Raw genomic sequence first — 16,086 nt, forward strand, 5'->3', positions numbered from 1 at the left:
AAAATAGTGTATATACATGAGACTGCCTTAAACTATGTAATAAAATACTTTTTTCTGATAAAAATAATGAATGCTTGGGTGTTAATATTTTGCCTCAAATCACTGCAAATCATGTTTCCAAGCTCCCTGATTTCAAAAATTTGGGGGGGGGGGGTATGCCCCCATACTCCCTAGAGGACAAAGGGCCTTTGGCCCCTTTTATCAGCTCTAGTGGTTGCTGGCAAAAGGGAGACACCTAAAAATCATACTGAAAGCACTGTCACCCGTAGCATCAAGGATGTTCAGTCATTACAGGTGCTTATTGACAGCCCTACTACATGTATGTATGACAAGACGGAGACAAATTCAAATAATTAAAAGCAGAAATAGTCTGGAAGAAGTGAAGGAAAAAAAATTCAAACATGGTGCTTTAGTTAAGTTTACTGTAGACCTCCAAGGGCCTATTTTTTCCAAAAATTTTTTTCACACCTGCTTAATCTAAATTTTCTTAAAAAAAAAATTTAAAAACTTAAAACGCAAACGAGTTATCCACCAAAACGTGAGTTTAAAAAACAAGTCAAGGACAGGAAACTGTGATAAGCCAATTAGAATGTGTCATCCACTGAGTTGAGCAGCAACAATTTTTGCAGCAAACTCATAACAGACTTGTATTTCGCTTCTATTGTTTATTCCTCGCGTCTTTCAATTTTTCACACAAATCTTCGCTTTGATTATATTGGTCTTAATTAAGTGATATACTGGGCGATTTTGTATGGTTTTCATGTTCCCAAATTTGAAAGCAAGCCCAGGTGAAAATCGCGGGCATTTTTGTTGCTGTCCCGCTTCTGGCACACAAAGTGATTGCGGCTGGATTAGTGGCGAATTTAATTGCTGATATTTGACATGGTAGCCTTTTCAGGTGCTCCTATTCTCTGCTTCAAAGAGTGTTTTTCCATATTCTTACCACAAACAGAATTGGTTCAGCTTGCCGAGAAAGCCTATTCAAAGGCTATTTTCACTATTGTAACAGTTTCTCTTTTTTCCCTTTTCCTTCTTTTCATGATGTATTTGCTAATTCGGTTTATGAGCCAATGAATGTTTCACGGCAGACTTCACTTTTCCCGATGTAATATTTCCTGTAAATATAAACAATGAACCGTTCCCGGGAAGCCCTCCTGTGGCATTCTTCGTCACGAGACTCTGGGGAGTTCTAAGTCTCAGAGATAAGTGCATGTCTGAATGGCCTTAAGGTTTGGCCTTACTTTACCCACTCTTAGCTTTAGTCTAGGGACATTTCCAACTGTATTATTGACAGCGCTGTCTTTCAACAAAAGGTTTGCAAAGTTCCAGGAGCTCATAGCTGTACAGACAGGTGTGAGTGCAGCTCAGCAGAAGTTGTTCTTCAAGTATGATGAGTTCAAGCCAGATCCCATGGCTCCATCCTCCTCATATCCCATTACTTCTGTAAGTAGAAGAGAATAAATAATTTTTCAATATCAGCTCACTGTACATGTTATTATTTGGCACTCAGTTACTTGATTTTTGACATAACACTGGCCCAAAATAAAATTTGTCACAGGTGCAAAAATATTTAGCGTGCTGACTGCTGAGAATTCCTCCTTCAGTTGATAAATGAGATGCAGTGCCGAAAAATGGCTTGTAACTGAATGCTGAAAGTTCTTGTGATGTTTATTTTTTTGTCCCTTATTTTGAGTCCATACATCTCTCTCTGGTAGTTCTCCTTTTTGAAATGAATTGTTCTTCAATGCCTTCTTTACTTCCTTCCCTTCTGTTTTTCTCTCAATTCTCTCTTCCTTCCCTCTGTTCTTCTCCCATCTTTCATCCATCCATCTTTCCATTTCCACTCACTTCATCCATATCACATATAACCAGTCATTCATTCTTACTGCAATGCAATCATTCACTCATTTTTGTCAATTCATTTTTTCACACAATCATATATTTTTATCCATTTATCCATCTACGGTGTATTTCCTTCCTTCATACTTAATAAACATGGTTGTATTTAAATTTTCAGGATGACAACCTTATGGTGATGATTGGGGGAGAGTATATGTCTCCTGATAGACTATTACTTCATAAAATTCGTAAGAATGACCAAAAAATTTTATATTTGCCAAATGAGGCTGTGATGATTTCGTTGTCAGTTTAGGTATCAAAAAACTCAGCAGACAGAAGTAGTCAACGGCAGGTTTTTATTCAATCTAATCAATCATTCCATCGTTTCAAGATACAATAGAACAACTCATCAAATGCTCAAGACTTCACAACTTTTATAACTGTGGTTTTATGTTGAATGGCAGTCCATGTCTTCAGGAAATATCATTTTTTCCCACAACGTTGATTAACAAAAATTACTTCCAGCATGACTAAGTGAATTGTGTAAACTGTAGAAGTTAACTCTTGACTTTTAATCATGAAACTGAATCATGTATTGTACAAAGGCAAGGAACTGTATTTTTGTTTAAGTTTTTTTTCCAAATGTTTACTTAACTCTACTTATTTTTGTGGAAGTTTTCTAGAGATAACAATTTATACTGCAACCAACAACCAATGGACTAGCTGTATTAAATTTTATGTTGTGTTTTACTTCACAGCCAATCTTCTGCCCATACCAGACGAATTCACTAACTGTGAATCTGATTCATCCATGGCAAAGGTGCTCTTTTTCTTAAAATTGAACAAGTTCCTACCATTTTGTAGTTAAAGTCTTAGTCATTGCTAGTGTTAATCACTGCTACCCTTTACATGTAGAGAAAAATCTTGCAAGAATCCTTCAAGATCCTGAAGGACTTGATAGAAGATCCTTGAGGACCTTGGCAGGATCAAATTGCACAATCATTAATATTTTGTGTAGGATTCTTGAAGAACCTGGTAGCTTTGGGATTGTGAAAGAAGACCCTCAAAGGTTGTCACAAAAATTTTTAAAATCCTTGATAGAATTTTATCAGAGATAAAAAATATACTGTAGCATTAAGCACCAGCTGATCATGATAGACAATGCAAGCTATCTGTCTCCTCTGGTTGAATCTTTGGACTGAAACAGACTTTAACAAGACTTTTTTTCAATAGATAATGACAAATCGTGCATACTGCTGCAAGTATGCTGCTCAACAGTACTTCAGAGCAACAAAAGCTATGCTGGTGACAATTGAAAGCATCTTGTGAGTGTCCAAAGGTTTTTTGTTTTTGGTTTGTTTGTTTTTTGTTTTTTTTGTTTTTCTTTCAGTGTGATGATCTTATTGTTACAGTACCATTGAATAAGAATCAATCAATTAATTTGTGGATCATTAACTGCTGCTCTAGCTGCTACATGTAATTGTGAATGTTATAAATAAAGAAGCCGATATTGGAAATTAAACTTGTTAACGGTCCTCCAGGCTAACTACATGTAGCTGGCTGTTTACAAAGCATGCCCAAGGAGTTGAGCTTAGGGCTTTTTGAGAACAAATTTGATGAGTAGCAGGGCGGAAGATTTGAGCCAATGGCCTCCAAATTTCAAGCCCAATGCTGTAAACCATACCACCTCCCTAGCCGCTTGTTGTATGTTTCTTTTGACTTGAAGAAAATTTCTTTATTTGTATGTTGCTGGATGATAAATTTAGTATAGCATTTCTTTATTTATTCCATTTTTCTTCCATTCCATTGTGCATTAGCATTACTGATCTTGGTGAATTCTTTTCGCAAAAAGAACTGTAAGGAAACTCTATTGTTTTGCAGAAAAAATCTCAAGAAAGATATGATGCTGTATGTGTCTTTTTGCAAACAAATTGAATCAGACTGGATGTCCCTCAAGCAAATCTCTGAAGTTTGCTGTAATGGGTAAGCCTGTTTTGCCTGAAATTTTTGGTCAAAGAGCATCTGCTTATCAGAGGCTCAAATGTAGTCATCAACAGTGAACATGTCCATGTTACTGTTGTGTATATGTGAGATGATGCTTCTTGCAAAGAATAAATTGATTTTAAAAAAATGTTTAGGGGCAATTTGGAAACAACTTTTGCAAAGAAATCAAATCAATTTAAGTGAAGTTTTTGACCTGACTACAAGAAGAAGTGCTAGTAAGAGAAGTGCACTTCTAAAGTTTTATATTATGTCAAGTGCTTAAAAATGGGCATGTTTAAAACACGAAATGTAAAATGGCAAATGGCACAACAGTAAGCCTAAATATCACTGACTCCATGGTGGTTAGCTCTCACTAATTGTAAGGGTTGTATGTATTCCACATTGCATTGACTCTTACCCATAATGCCATGTCATCTTTTTGTCATTTTGTGTTTTAACTACGCCCCTTAAAAATTCCTAGGTCCACAACTCAACAATGCACTAGAAGCAATAAAATGTAACGGGCAAGAAATTGTGTGTGCTCAAGCACATGACGGCATGTATCATAACTCAATAAAAACATGCAGAGTGTGTAGGGCACATGTTTGATGTTACTGTAATAAACTCAAACGGCCAATCATGGCACGTTATGTCCTGTTGGTGAACACTTTATTACAGTAAAAACAAAGTAAAACAGATTCTATGCAACATCTTATTCCACTTTTTATACTTTGTGTTTCTGATACCCAAGTCAAAGTCATCTGATCTGGGTATTTGAGGCTCTCTTATCAAAGCTTTCTGAGCCAGAAGGTAAGTTAATTTGTATTCTTCATTCTTGTATTGCATTTCTCATGTGTGTTAAGTCCATAAGTATTTAATAAAAGTAGTATTTATTTAGTATTATTTTAGTATTATTTGAAATACATGTACAGTTCAAATCGATTAGTTCCTTTTGGTAGAAAGTGATCCTACTGTAGATAAATTGACAGATGAATGGTCTTAGTTCTTTTCTTTATGCAGTGGTTTTCAGTAAACCTTTTAACCAAAGTCACACTTTTTCATTTTTTTCATTCAAACAAAAAATAAACCACACCGCTTGATATATAATGCCAAATTTAGTAAATACGTGAAGTCTTATTGGAAACCGTTACAAACTCAAAAAAATAAGGGACCCCTAACTTGCTGATTTTTTGTGAAGAAATACATGCCTGCTTGCCCCTGGCATATATTTCTTTGTACGTTTGGGGTCCCATGTTTTTATGAGTTTGCAACAAACTCTTATGAAACTTTGTAGAGTTATCAAATTCAGCAGTATGGACTGAGGTAATTTTTTTGGTTATTTGAAAATTATGGAAAATTGTTAATATTGTGTCACATTGGTAGAAAGGTCCTGTGAGTGTCGAAAGAAATCCAATATTGTTTTAGTGACTGCTCTGTGATATTGTAACGCAAGTGACCACTGCATTAGCTGAACTGAACCAATCAAATTTAAAAATCACGACTTGGCCATGTGTGTCTTCCCTCACTTAGTACATTAGCCATTTGGTTTGTGTTCTTTCGATTCAATGGTAGTGTTGGATGTTGGTTGAGACACTTGCTTGAAACCACTCTAAGTCAAAAAAGCATGTAAGAGATACCTGCAAGAGATACCTTAGATTCAACAAGAAAAATTTCATACTGACTGAGAAGCTTTATGGAAATGCATCTCATGTGTCTAAATAGTTGTAAGTTGCCGACAAAAAGTCAAAACCCAGTTCACAAACAAACAAAAATTCAGAGACATTCAGATCTATTAGGGCTATCTCTACAGTATGGAAATTGCAAGTTTAATCTCATCTGGACTGAGAAGAACATGTGAATAAGTGTCTGTTTACTTGAGCTTAGTGGCAAAAAAGTAAGATTTTGAAACTTTGTAACCATTAGCTTTGAGTCTTAGCTGATATTTTATTTTTGACTAGTAGTTATAATGTTGAAATGGTTGAGTCATTTACAGTTGCAGGTTTTTGTGGCTTTTTCCTCGCAATTTCTACTAGATATTTTCTCATTAATGTTCTTATTTTGTCCTTGTCTAATAGATGATCTGCAAGTAATTTGGGAAGACGTTCAAGACATAAAGAAGTGGACAGACATCAAAAGACAGAGTGAAGCCGAGGTTGGAATACTTACAGACAATGTATATATGTTAACATTTTAACAACAAATTCCCCTCCTTAGTTACAACATCCATTTGCTTTAGAATTCAGTTATGCATTAGAATTCCAATTTCTTAACCCCTCATCTTTTCAAGCCTCCCAATAATTAAAAATTCCTTTCTCATCCCTTAAACACTGTGATTTTACCCCCAATTTCTCAAACTACCTGATTTTCAAACCAATTTTCTTTTCTCTTGGAGGTTCAACAAATATCAGGATTACATTGTAGTTCCAATAATTTATTTTGTGGTACACAATAACAATAATTTAGAGATCAATCCTAGTACAAGTTTGGCTGTGATCACTGAATTTACTAAATAATAAAAGAGTAAATAAAATTAAAAAATAAAATAGAAAAGTAGTAAAAGAGGAAAAAACTAGCCAGGGTGATTTTCTTTTTCAGTTGCGTAAGACAAACGAGGGAATTGACAGATTCAAGAGCTTGATTTCTGATGTGGTTGAGACAGACAGGTTTTACACTTTCTTGGAAACCTTCAGGAAGGATGCAGAGGATCAAACGTTGTGAGTAGAATTACCCTGTCTTTTACAGTATGTCTGTTGATCCACGGTTACATGATCAATGGATTATCTTGCAAAATTTAGGCTAACTTTATCAGGTTCACCACCTGTAATAATGAGTCATCTCAATCTTCACTACTTTTAACCATCTTTCTTCCAGTTTGGTAGATTACTTGGTAAAACTTTGATCTTTTTGTTCTCAAATTATTCAGTCAAGATTTCCTTTGATTTTCAGGAGATATCATGGCCAAGTGGTTAGAGTGTTGGACTTGAAATCTCGAGATTGCAGATATAAGTCCCACTCCGACCACCTTACTATCCTTCGCAGCCATTATAGAGTCATTACGCAGCGTTTCTCTCTGCTTTGTGAGAAGAACTGTTTTGTGACGACCCTAATAAAGGTTGCAAAAGAAACTATGACCACCTAAAGCGGTGTTGTTCTTGGTAGTCCAGAGTTTAAAACCATGGCCACATTTTTTAATGGCCTATTGGTTTGCTTTCTGCCAGTTGGGGTTTTCAACCTTGTAAAATTTTATTTGAAACATTTTGTTTCTGAAATTTAATTGCTTGGCCCCACTAACCCCTAACTAAGGGTAAATAAAGGTGATATTTTTTTTTTATTTTGTTTTATTTAAGTTGGCTTTGTGCAGAATATACGGAATGTCAGGTTATTTGTAACACTCTGCTCGTTCTAACAGCTTTCCCAAAGTTTTTAGCCTGCTTATCGATAATCTCAGTTTATAAGAATCTGGTTTCTGAATTCATTTCTAACAAGTACATCCTTTTCTTTCTGTTTAGTTCCAATGTGGTTTCAACATATGCAACAAATATTGAAGAGATTTACCAGAGCTTTAGGAAAGATAAACATCACACCAACCAAAACAGGAGTAAGCCCTCTATGTGTGAATTATTTTGCTCACATGGTCCTTGCATCATTGTCTCGTGCCCTTAGACAAGACACTTTACTCTCATAGTGCCTGTCTTCATCCAGATGTATACAGTCAACTCTCATTGTCACGGACACCCTTGGGACCCTTCTTTGGTGTCCTTAATAGCAAGAATCTGCCATATAGTCAGGTGTAGTGAATATGACCCAATTTTTGGTGCCACAATTACTGTTGTACTCTGTTAAGATTTCAATTTTCTTTTAATTTGTGGTATGTATACATTTAGTTCTATTCATACATGTAATAATGTAATGTAGTTCAAAATAGTGGACAAACTAGTAAACATTCCAAGACTGCAGAATAATTATCGCATATAATACGTCCAAGTTGTCCGTTGTGACAAGAGAAGAACAATAAAATGTTAGTTTGGGGACCACCTGAAGTGTCGATCCACAATTCCATAAATGATAATAATAGGAATCAGAAATAGCGAGAGTTGTTTCCATAAATGTCTTTGTACCTGTGGCCGGGAATGTAGCTTCTGTCCGTAATAGCAGGGTGGCCGCAAGGTGTGAGTTGACTGTAAATGGGTACTAGCAATTTAATTCTGGGGTAGCCCTGTGAAGGACTACCATCCCGTCGAGAGGGGAGTAGAAATCCACTTAACCAGGATCTGGATATATATAATTATATAAACTCTGGTGGTGTAAGACACTTTGATTGAACATACACATTAATTTGTTCTCATAATGTTAATTGTTGTTGCTGTTTTTTTTTTTCCTTTTTTTTCTTAGGGCTGTCATATGCTGATGAACAGAGACACCTGTTTGACAGGAAGAAGCTTGTTTCCCTGTGCAGCAAGATCACCAAAGTAACTGACGAGTCCCTGGGGGGGAGGAGTGAGCTGCATGGATCACTTGTTCACTGGCTCAAGTAATTGACATTTAGTTTATCTGTGGTATGAAGGGGGTTGACATGAGTTAGGACGGAGAACAAAATTCAAGTGTAGGAAGATTCAGCTGGTTTTATTTAACTTTGCTTCAGGTCTTGACTGTTAACAAATGTTGTCGAAAGTCACTCTCACATTAATATTAATGTCAGAGAAAATCGTTTCCTGCAAAGGTTTAGCCTTTTGATCAAGATGCTTTTCATTTGATTAATCCTAACATGATCTGAAAATTGGGTTCTGGTCAGGGAAAATCCAAGTTTCTCGTCAAAGTCAGAAAAACTGAGTTTGGTAGACAGGAGGAGGTGTTGATAATGAAAACTGTTAATGACAACTCTATGAAATTTGTCTTGTAGAAAATTGAGATCATAAAATGGCTACCATTCATTTGATAAGGCTTGTGATCTGAAAAATGATCTGTGAAAAGTCAAGAATACTTTTGTTTCATTATTCTTGGATTCTTGGCAACTGAGAAAAACTCCTTGTTTGGTGCTATTCTTTCGATGGTAACAAAAACCAGTTTCATCCTATACAATTAGCCACAGTTGTTCTGCAGTGAGTGCAGAAGGCTGCAGCTACACAGCCCTCTATATGCATTGCGGGCCTATGACGTTAATTAAAAAATAACAAGTTTGCTTGTTTGCAGTGAGGTGAACCGGTGTTATGATGAGGCTGAGAACTTCCACGCTTCATTTGTGGGTCAGACACAAGCCAAGGATGCTTATCTTCTTGCCTTGCAAGCGGTGAGTCCTGATGAAATTATTGATTTCGTAGCATTTGTATAAGGAGATGAAGAAAACAAACTTTCGTCGCTTAGCCTCTGATGACTCGTTCATTAAAGATAACCATTCACACTGTCAAGAAGTGCATGTTGTTCTTGTATATTGAAACCCTAGTGTGCGACCATTCAAATGAAAGCTATTGAGCAGTTCTTTCAAGTGCAGGTGCTTTTTATTATGTTGTACAGCATGGTTCTAACTTCTGAGTCTGTGGATGAAACCCCAGTGTGTGACCGTTCGAATGAAAGCTATTGAGCAGTTCTTTCAAGTGATGCTGTTTATTATGCTGTACAACGTGGTTCTAACTTTTGAGTTTCTGGATGAAACATGAAAGCTATTGAGCAGTACTTTCATGTGGTGCTGTTTGCTGTGCTGTCCAAGATGATTCTAATTTTTACCTGGCTCACTACCACTTGTAAAGTAAGTTCTTAATATAATGCCTTACTCATTCTGTATGTCTTTGCCGTAGTTTCAAGAACAGTGCAAGGTGAAATCCAAAGCCATTGTTGAGAAGCTTCAAAAACTGATTTCTTCTCCAAGTTCAGCTGCGGCAGAAGCCGTTCCAGCTCCAGTGATTGAGAACGGACTTGCCGAGCCTGAGATCAATGGTATCACACTGAATCAACTGGGAAATGAGTAAGTATCGATTATTCTGGAGGCTTCTAACAAAGTAGTAATTAAGCCTTTGCGGAGGCCAATGAGTCAAGAGGCTGACGCTTAAATGTGGTTTTCTAGAAGGAGCCACGTCACGGTTTGAGCATCTTTAAAAGTTTAGCCTAACTTTTTCAAGTTCGTCTTTTGTAATCCACGTCAATCCTCTCCATCCTTAACCATCCTTTTTTTTATGGTTCATTACTATGTCTTTGGTGTTTTGTTCTATCTTAGTAAACTATTATTTTCAGGTTTCCTTCAATTTAGAGATAATTTTGAACGTGGCCAAAATTACTGACAATACCGCGGTTTCCTAAAGTGTAAAACAAGTTGTCGGTGTCGTTGTCTTGACCAGTCAACTTGAAGCTTGAGTATTCTCTGTTTTTGATGATCCTGTGCGCAGCTTGCCGTCTTTTTAAGGCGCCCGCCGCCAGTTTTACCAAGATATCCGAGGCTCTGCTTTGCGCATAAAATGAAATGCGCAAAGACCTTTGGTTATAGCAATGCCTGGCCTCATTTTGGTACGACGCTTGGCGAGTACAAAGAACAAATGAATCTTTTGGCAGGAGACAAGTTTGTATGTCAAGAAATCGCATATACCAAGGATGAAGTTACCGTCCCTACCATCCCCAAACAATTTCTTGTTTTCTTCTAAACAATTTCCTGCTTTACACTTAACAATTTCTTTTTAACAACTTCTTGTTGTCTTCTTGCAGACTTGACACATTGTCACTCATTACAAAGGAATCTGTACAAACAGCTCGGCAAAACACCCAGCATATTGAAAGGTAAAGCTCAGTGAAATTGCCTGAGAAGTTTGGTGAATGAAACAAAATAAAAAACCGAAACGATATAGCAACGTTGAATGTTTTGCTCATTAATTCGACCCTTGAGAAACTGATATTTCTTCATGTTGTTGTCTCTGCTTCTATTCGTTGTCTTTTTTTTTTTGCGCCACTTACAGATTTCATTATCTCATTTTAGTGTCGTTGGTAGCTTCATAAAGCTTTATTCGTCAATCAACGATCACTTGATGAAAAACGTGGAACAGTAAGTACACCTGAACTACCTAGGTCCCCCCCTTTCCTCCCGCCTCCTGCCATTAAAATCGGACTTCCCTAAAATACACCTTCTAAAAACTTAGACTAAGATAAAAGCACATATATCCTTTCGCTAATAAACCGCTCCACCTCCCTAAATGTACTTGATCAAGGGATTATAGTGAGCCTTTAAAAGAAATATACAACTTTCCGTGGTGGTTATAGATAGACACTGAGTTTATTGTACTTGGTCGCACACTTAGCTATGGTAACGCACTTAAGCTATGGTGACGGTGCGTCCCATAGACTTGATGAGCAGAGTCTACAAGACGCACCAGCTAGTTTTTTTAGTGACTTTTGTCAAGTATGTTCTGTTACGCACTGAATTTTTTTTTCCGATATCCCTTTCAAATAAAGAACCCAAACATGTTTTTCAAACGCCAAATTCCTTCCGACAACCTTGGCCCCGAAAATACGCCCACCGTAAAAGCCTTGTTTAACAAATATATGGCCAAGACTTATCGAAATTTTACCATATCACTGAGAGCAGTTTTCCCTTCGTGTTACTTTACACCCTGTGGAAATTGAAACAATATGGGATCAGGCTGTCATAATATGGCCTACTGGTGGCCTTATGAGCTAAGTTTTCGCTTGCTTTTGTTTTATTTTTAATTCCTACAGATTGCAAGAAACAATGGCCGAAGAGAATCAGAACTGATAATGGTGGATAGGTGTCGTGACCAAAATGGATACTCCAAAAAAGGTGTTTGAGAGAATAGCTGTAAACCAATGAGTGTGGTATGATGTAGATCCCAAATATCCCATATATGGTGTTCGATCCCAGTATCCTCTCGTTCACCTGGTATTGGGGTATATATTTTAGTCACGACAGTGGAGTAATGATATGACAGTCGTCACGCAGCTGTTCTGTAAACCAGTGCTACCGCTGGTGTGTCAGAATCGAGCTACCGAGCTGTACTCGGTCCAGCCACAGGTCTACCATGCTTGTTCAGCGCCACAGGCAACCTAAGTGATGAGTTAAAATCCAGCATGCATCTGCAGCAACTCATGGCTTTGCCTCTGAACACCATGGAACATGAAGAGCATTATGGGTTATCACCCGCGCGCTCAGATCAAGGGCCTGGAACTGCGTCTGGGAGAAGCTTTAATCGTTGCATTGCGTTTTATGTAAAACCAGTATGGACCTACTGAAAAATAACCATAAACAGTTAAAAACAAACGAGGCTATATTGCTTTGAGAAATCAAAACGGAATGGAAACCTAATGAATTCAACATAGTGAACGTAGAAAGACTTGGGCAGATTTCAAAGGAATCGCAAAAACATTTGGATGTTTAAGCTATCAAAGTCGAATACGTTTCCATTCTCACTTCATTTATCCCAGTTCTAAATGGTGATTTGTATGTGTTGAGTCCTGTGCTACAAAATTAAACTTAAGTTAGTTTCCATTGGTGTAGGGATGTAAAAAACTACTCAGAAACATGCGAAAATTAATAGAAGACAGTACATATATAAGAGTGTTAAGGCTATTATACAAGTCTTGCAGAACGTGTTTAAAGCCTTAGTGATGAAAGTGTTTTCGTGAACTTAAATGTTTCATAGTTAGATATAGCTGATGGAGCAGAGGTTATAGTTGAAGTTTTGTTAATCTTTTGAAGTGTGAAGTAATGATTAATGTTAAATTTCATTCTCAAAGAATTCCTCGTAGTTTGGGAATATGCGGTATTTAGATCAATCAGATTGCTATGCAATGTTGTGAAGTACAGCTGAACTGACTTTGTCATTGAGTGTTTTTAGAAACACTCATTTTATACATTAAGCATTATGAAATATGATTAAGAATTAATTTATAATTTCTTATAGTATTAGTGGTAGCTTGAGTTGTTAAGGTAAACATTTCAAAAAGTAGCTTAGAAGCTTGTTTATAATCAGTGTGGACATGATTTTTTATCCTTCTATTGTAGACCTTAATATTTCAACCGTGTGTCTTCAAAAAAATAGAACCTGTTTTTCAATAGTAACAGTGGTAGATTTAACTGTGTAGTATTAAGGTTTGAAAAGTAGCTGAAGATTTCGCTTAAAATCAGTGTGGGCACGATCGCTTAATTTTTTTTCGTATACCTTATATTATAACCGTGTGTGTAATTCAGTTCATGATATATTCGTTATTAAGTATTTACGATTAATTTGTAGTTGGATGTGAACTGTGCCTCAAGATCTAATCAAGAATGTTGGCTGGCCGTCAGCCAATAGTCGCCCGAGTTTAACAAAGTCTACTGTTGGCTTGCTGTAAGCCAATGTTTCATAATGAACTTGAAAACAGCATTTGAATTGTGAGCTGAGAAACACCTTGAAATAACAGCTCGACATCAATATTTTTCCCCTCTTGAAGCGGAAATGAAATAAGCAAAACTGATTTTGGAGGCACAACTTGTGATCAACATCCGAGATTCTTACGTTTGTATTAAAAGCTTAAGTTTAACTGCGTTAATATTTACAGTTGATATTATATCGGTTTGTTTAACATGTAGTTTAAGAACGTTTACAATTCACAAGTAGAGTGAATCATACAAAATAGCAAATAAAAATTGCTTTAAAAAGCACAAGTGACTTGATGTGCAATATCCCTGAATCATAACCAAGGTGATCACAAACGGGTCACGATTGTCCCATAGAGATTAAGACACTTTGTTACGATGTTTTATTGTTAAATTGTTGTTGAGTTGTTCTGTTTTCTCCAAAAAAAAAAATGGTTGGAACTGGATGCGAAATAGTCGAAAAACTAAATTAACTACTAATGTAGATAGCAGAATATCTGGGTTTTACTGATTTTCGCCAACCTCGCGAATCGACATTGAAATAGTTCGCGTAACAGTTTCATCATCTCTCATATTGCGCGCAACAATTTTAAGCTGTCTTCTGTCTGAAATATGCGCGCAACAATTTTTACGTTGTCCACAATGTCCAATATTCCGCTCAGCAATTTCAAAGTGTGTCTACCATCCAAAATATTGCCCTCAACAATTTCTAAAACTTTGCGCAAGACAATGTCAAATTGTGTCTAGTCTGAAATATGCGCGCAACAATTTTTAAGTTTTCCATCATGTCAAACGTGCTCAACAATTTTTGCGTCTTCTATCCAAAACACTGCGCGCAAATATATCTGAAACATTGTGCGAGACAATGTCAAAGTGAGTCTACTCTGAAATATTGCGCGCAAAAATTTCAAGGTATGGTCAGTGACCGTAGCATTGTGGATAGATAAAGCTTCCTAATTCTTCCAGTCATTTTGAGTTTATAGTTAAAAAGTCACAACGCAGTCAATAGGGCGTTTCCGAATTACCTTTAGCCTCTTCCCCAAAGCGAGTCTTGGTGCCCATCCTTTCATATGAAAATGACTTCATTCTCATGCAAGTCAAACTCATTTTCATTTGAATGGTTGAGCACCAGACCTCGCTTCGATTGAAAGGATTAAGGCAACTTGGAAATGGGCTCAGTATTAATCTAAATTTTTTTTCGCTGTAGGAACTGGCTATACATGTATTTTCCTTACACCCTAAGAGAAACTGCAACGACTTTAATTGACGACAGGCTGGGCAAAGAACATCCTTAGTGCTTTCAACCGTCAGCTTTCAAATGTTAGCGCCGGAATTCAAGTAAGATAAGCATTTCCAGCAGTCTCGAGTTAGGCCCCTTCTACACTACGGCAGAGGACTTTGTTTCTACTTTTAAGCCTACCGTCCACACTAATCCGTCACGAAAACGGAGCTTTTCGAAAACACTCTTCAAACCGGAGGAATTTGAAAACACCGGCTTTTCGTTTTCGTGTGGAAGGAGAACATTTTGAAAACGAAGCGTTTCGAAAATGAAGACATCGCGGTAATCATGTGATTTCTCTGATCGAGTTTTCCTCAAACACAAATCCAAAATGATTGGTGATTATTGTGTTTTAAATTTCTCCAGCGTAGTGTGGACGGAAAACATTTGATGCGTTTCGAAGTGAAACTTCCGTTTTCAAATTCCTGATCAAGACCTTAGGTGCCTTGACTTCATTTAATGAAATTGGAAAACCTTGATACCCGCCGTGGAAATGCAATGAAAACAATTCCGCCGTTGAGAAAATTCTTAAATAGCCCTTTAAGTTCTTACTCTATTCAGTAAATGATTCTAGTAAAACCCTAAGTGGTCAATTTTCTTTTCTCGAAAATCCATGTTCCTTTCGATTCTAGAAAGGACATTTTAGATATTTTAAATAACCCGCCCTTAATTACAGTGAGAACTCTAACCAATCAAATGGTAACAACAATTATTCAGTGCGCGGTCGTGAACTCTTGGAAATCTAAATTACAAATTTATTCAAATTTGTCGATTTGGACTCTACGTGTCGAACTTTGAGCGGCCATGTTTAAAATTTAAACCCGTACAGCTTCAGCTTTGCCTTCGTTTATTACTACGAAAAATGTATCAAACTTCAGTTTGGGATTGTCCTTGCGTTCGGAGCTGTTGTGAGGCACAAATACGTGCAACAAGAACTGCACTTCAAACAAACTTGGAAAGCACATGCTTCTACCAAAACGGATGACAGCTTTCTTCGCTAAGTCGTCCTCAAGGTATGAAGTGTACACGAACGTAATATTGAATTTTGTAGAGGTAACGTAACTTTTACTACGAAAACTTTCCACAAAATGCTTTAGGAAACAGTTAAGTAACAATTGCTAGTATTTCTTGTTCACCGAAATATTTGTGAGTAACAATAACTTTTAACGAACCACTGGGCCTAGAGTGCTCTAAAGAATACATTATGTGGGTCTAATTTTCTGCCACTTGGTATGATTTTAAAACAGTCTCAATCAATTGTAGAATTAAAATCATAAAATGGTATCGGGAGTTTGCAATTAAAACTTTGAAACTAGAAGCGTTTTATAGAGGCCTAATTGGGCAAAGCAATTTCTTAATTTCAATAAATGCTAAATTTTCTGTTTCATTATTTTTCTTCCAGGAAAGCAGCAAAGATCAGGTTTAAATGGGCGTTGCAATAAGGCCAACTATGACAACATTACTCAGGTAACTTATCTTACTTAGTAAACCAAACTTGACAATTTAATTCTCCTTACCAATAAGCATAGATTTCTTTCATGTTAGTTCTAGGAATTTCGTGGTTTATCACGACGATATTCCCTGTTGATATCCCCTGATGAATACACTGTAACTTAGAAGAACATATGGAGAC

The 16,086-nt window shown here is 36.8% G+C and overlaps 1 protein-coding gene across 3 annotated transcripts in view; it reads left to right on the top strand.

The window, feature by feature from the left end:
- Positions 1 to 13,499, top strand: part of LOC145460394 (serine/threonine-protein kinase TBK1-like) — a 41,529-nt gene extending 28,030 nt beyond the window's left edge. For all 3 annotated transcript variants that reach the window (XM_081445173.1, XM_081445172.1, XM_081445171.1), the window contains exons 12-26: positions 1,314 to 1,443; positions 2,018 to 2,087; positions 2,598 to 2,659; positions 3,073 to 3,164; positions 3,721 to 3,822; positions 4,574 to 4,632; positions 5,898 to 5,974; positions 6,418 to 6,536; positions 7,332 to 7,420; positions 8,215 to 8,353; positions 9,013 to 9,109; positions 9,615 to 9,781; positions 10,513 to 10,584; positions 10,781 to 10,846; positions 11,518 to 13,499. In XM_081445173.1, coding sequence (XP_081301299.1) covers positions 1,314 to 1,443; positions 2,018 to 2,087; positions 2,598 to 2,659; positions 3,073 to 3,164; positions 3,721 to 3,822; positions 4,574 to 4,632; positions 5,898 to 5,974; positions 6,418 to 6,536; positions 7,332 to 7,420; positions 8,215 to 8,353; positions 9,013 to 9,109; positions 9,615 to 9,781; positions 10,513 to 10,584; positions 10,781 to 10,846; positions 11,518 to 11,554 — 1,378 coding nt within the window. In that variant the 3' untranslated portion in view covers positions 11,555 to 13,499. The remainder of the gene's footprint in view (positions 1 to 1,313; positions 1,444 to 2,017; positions 2,088 to 2,597; positions 2,660 to 3,072; positions 3,165 to 3,720; positions 3,823 to 4,573; positions 4,633 to 5,897; positions 5,975 to 6,417; positions 6,537 to 7,331; positions 7,421 to 8,214; positions 8,354 to 9,012; positions 9,110 to 9,614; positions 9,782 to 10,512; positions 10,585 to 10,780; positions 10,847 to 11,517) is intronic.
- The last annotated feature ends 2,587 nt before the right edge of the window (positions 13,500 to 16,086 follow it).

Source organism: Orbicella franksi, chromosome 11, assembly GCF_964199315.1.
Source record: "Orbicella franksi chromosome 11, jaOrbFran1.1, whole genome shotgun sequence".
Classification (NCBI taxonomy): domain Eukaryota; kingdom Metazoa; phylum Cnidaria; class Anthozoa; order Scleractinia; family Merulinidae; genus Orbicella; species Orbicella franksi.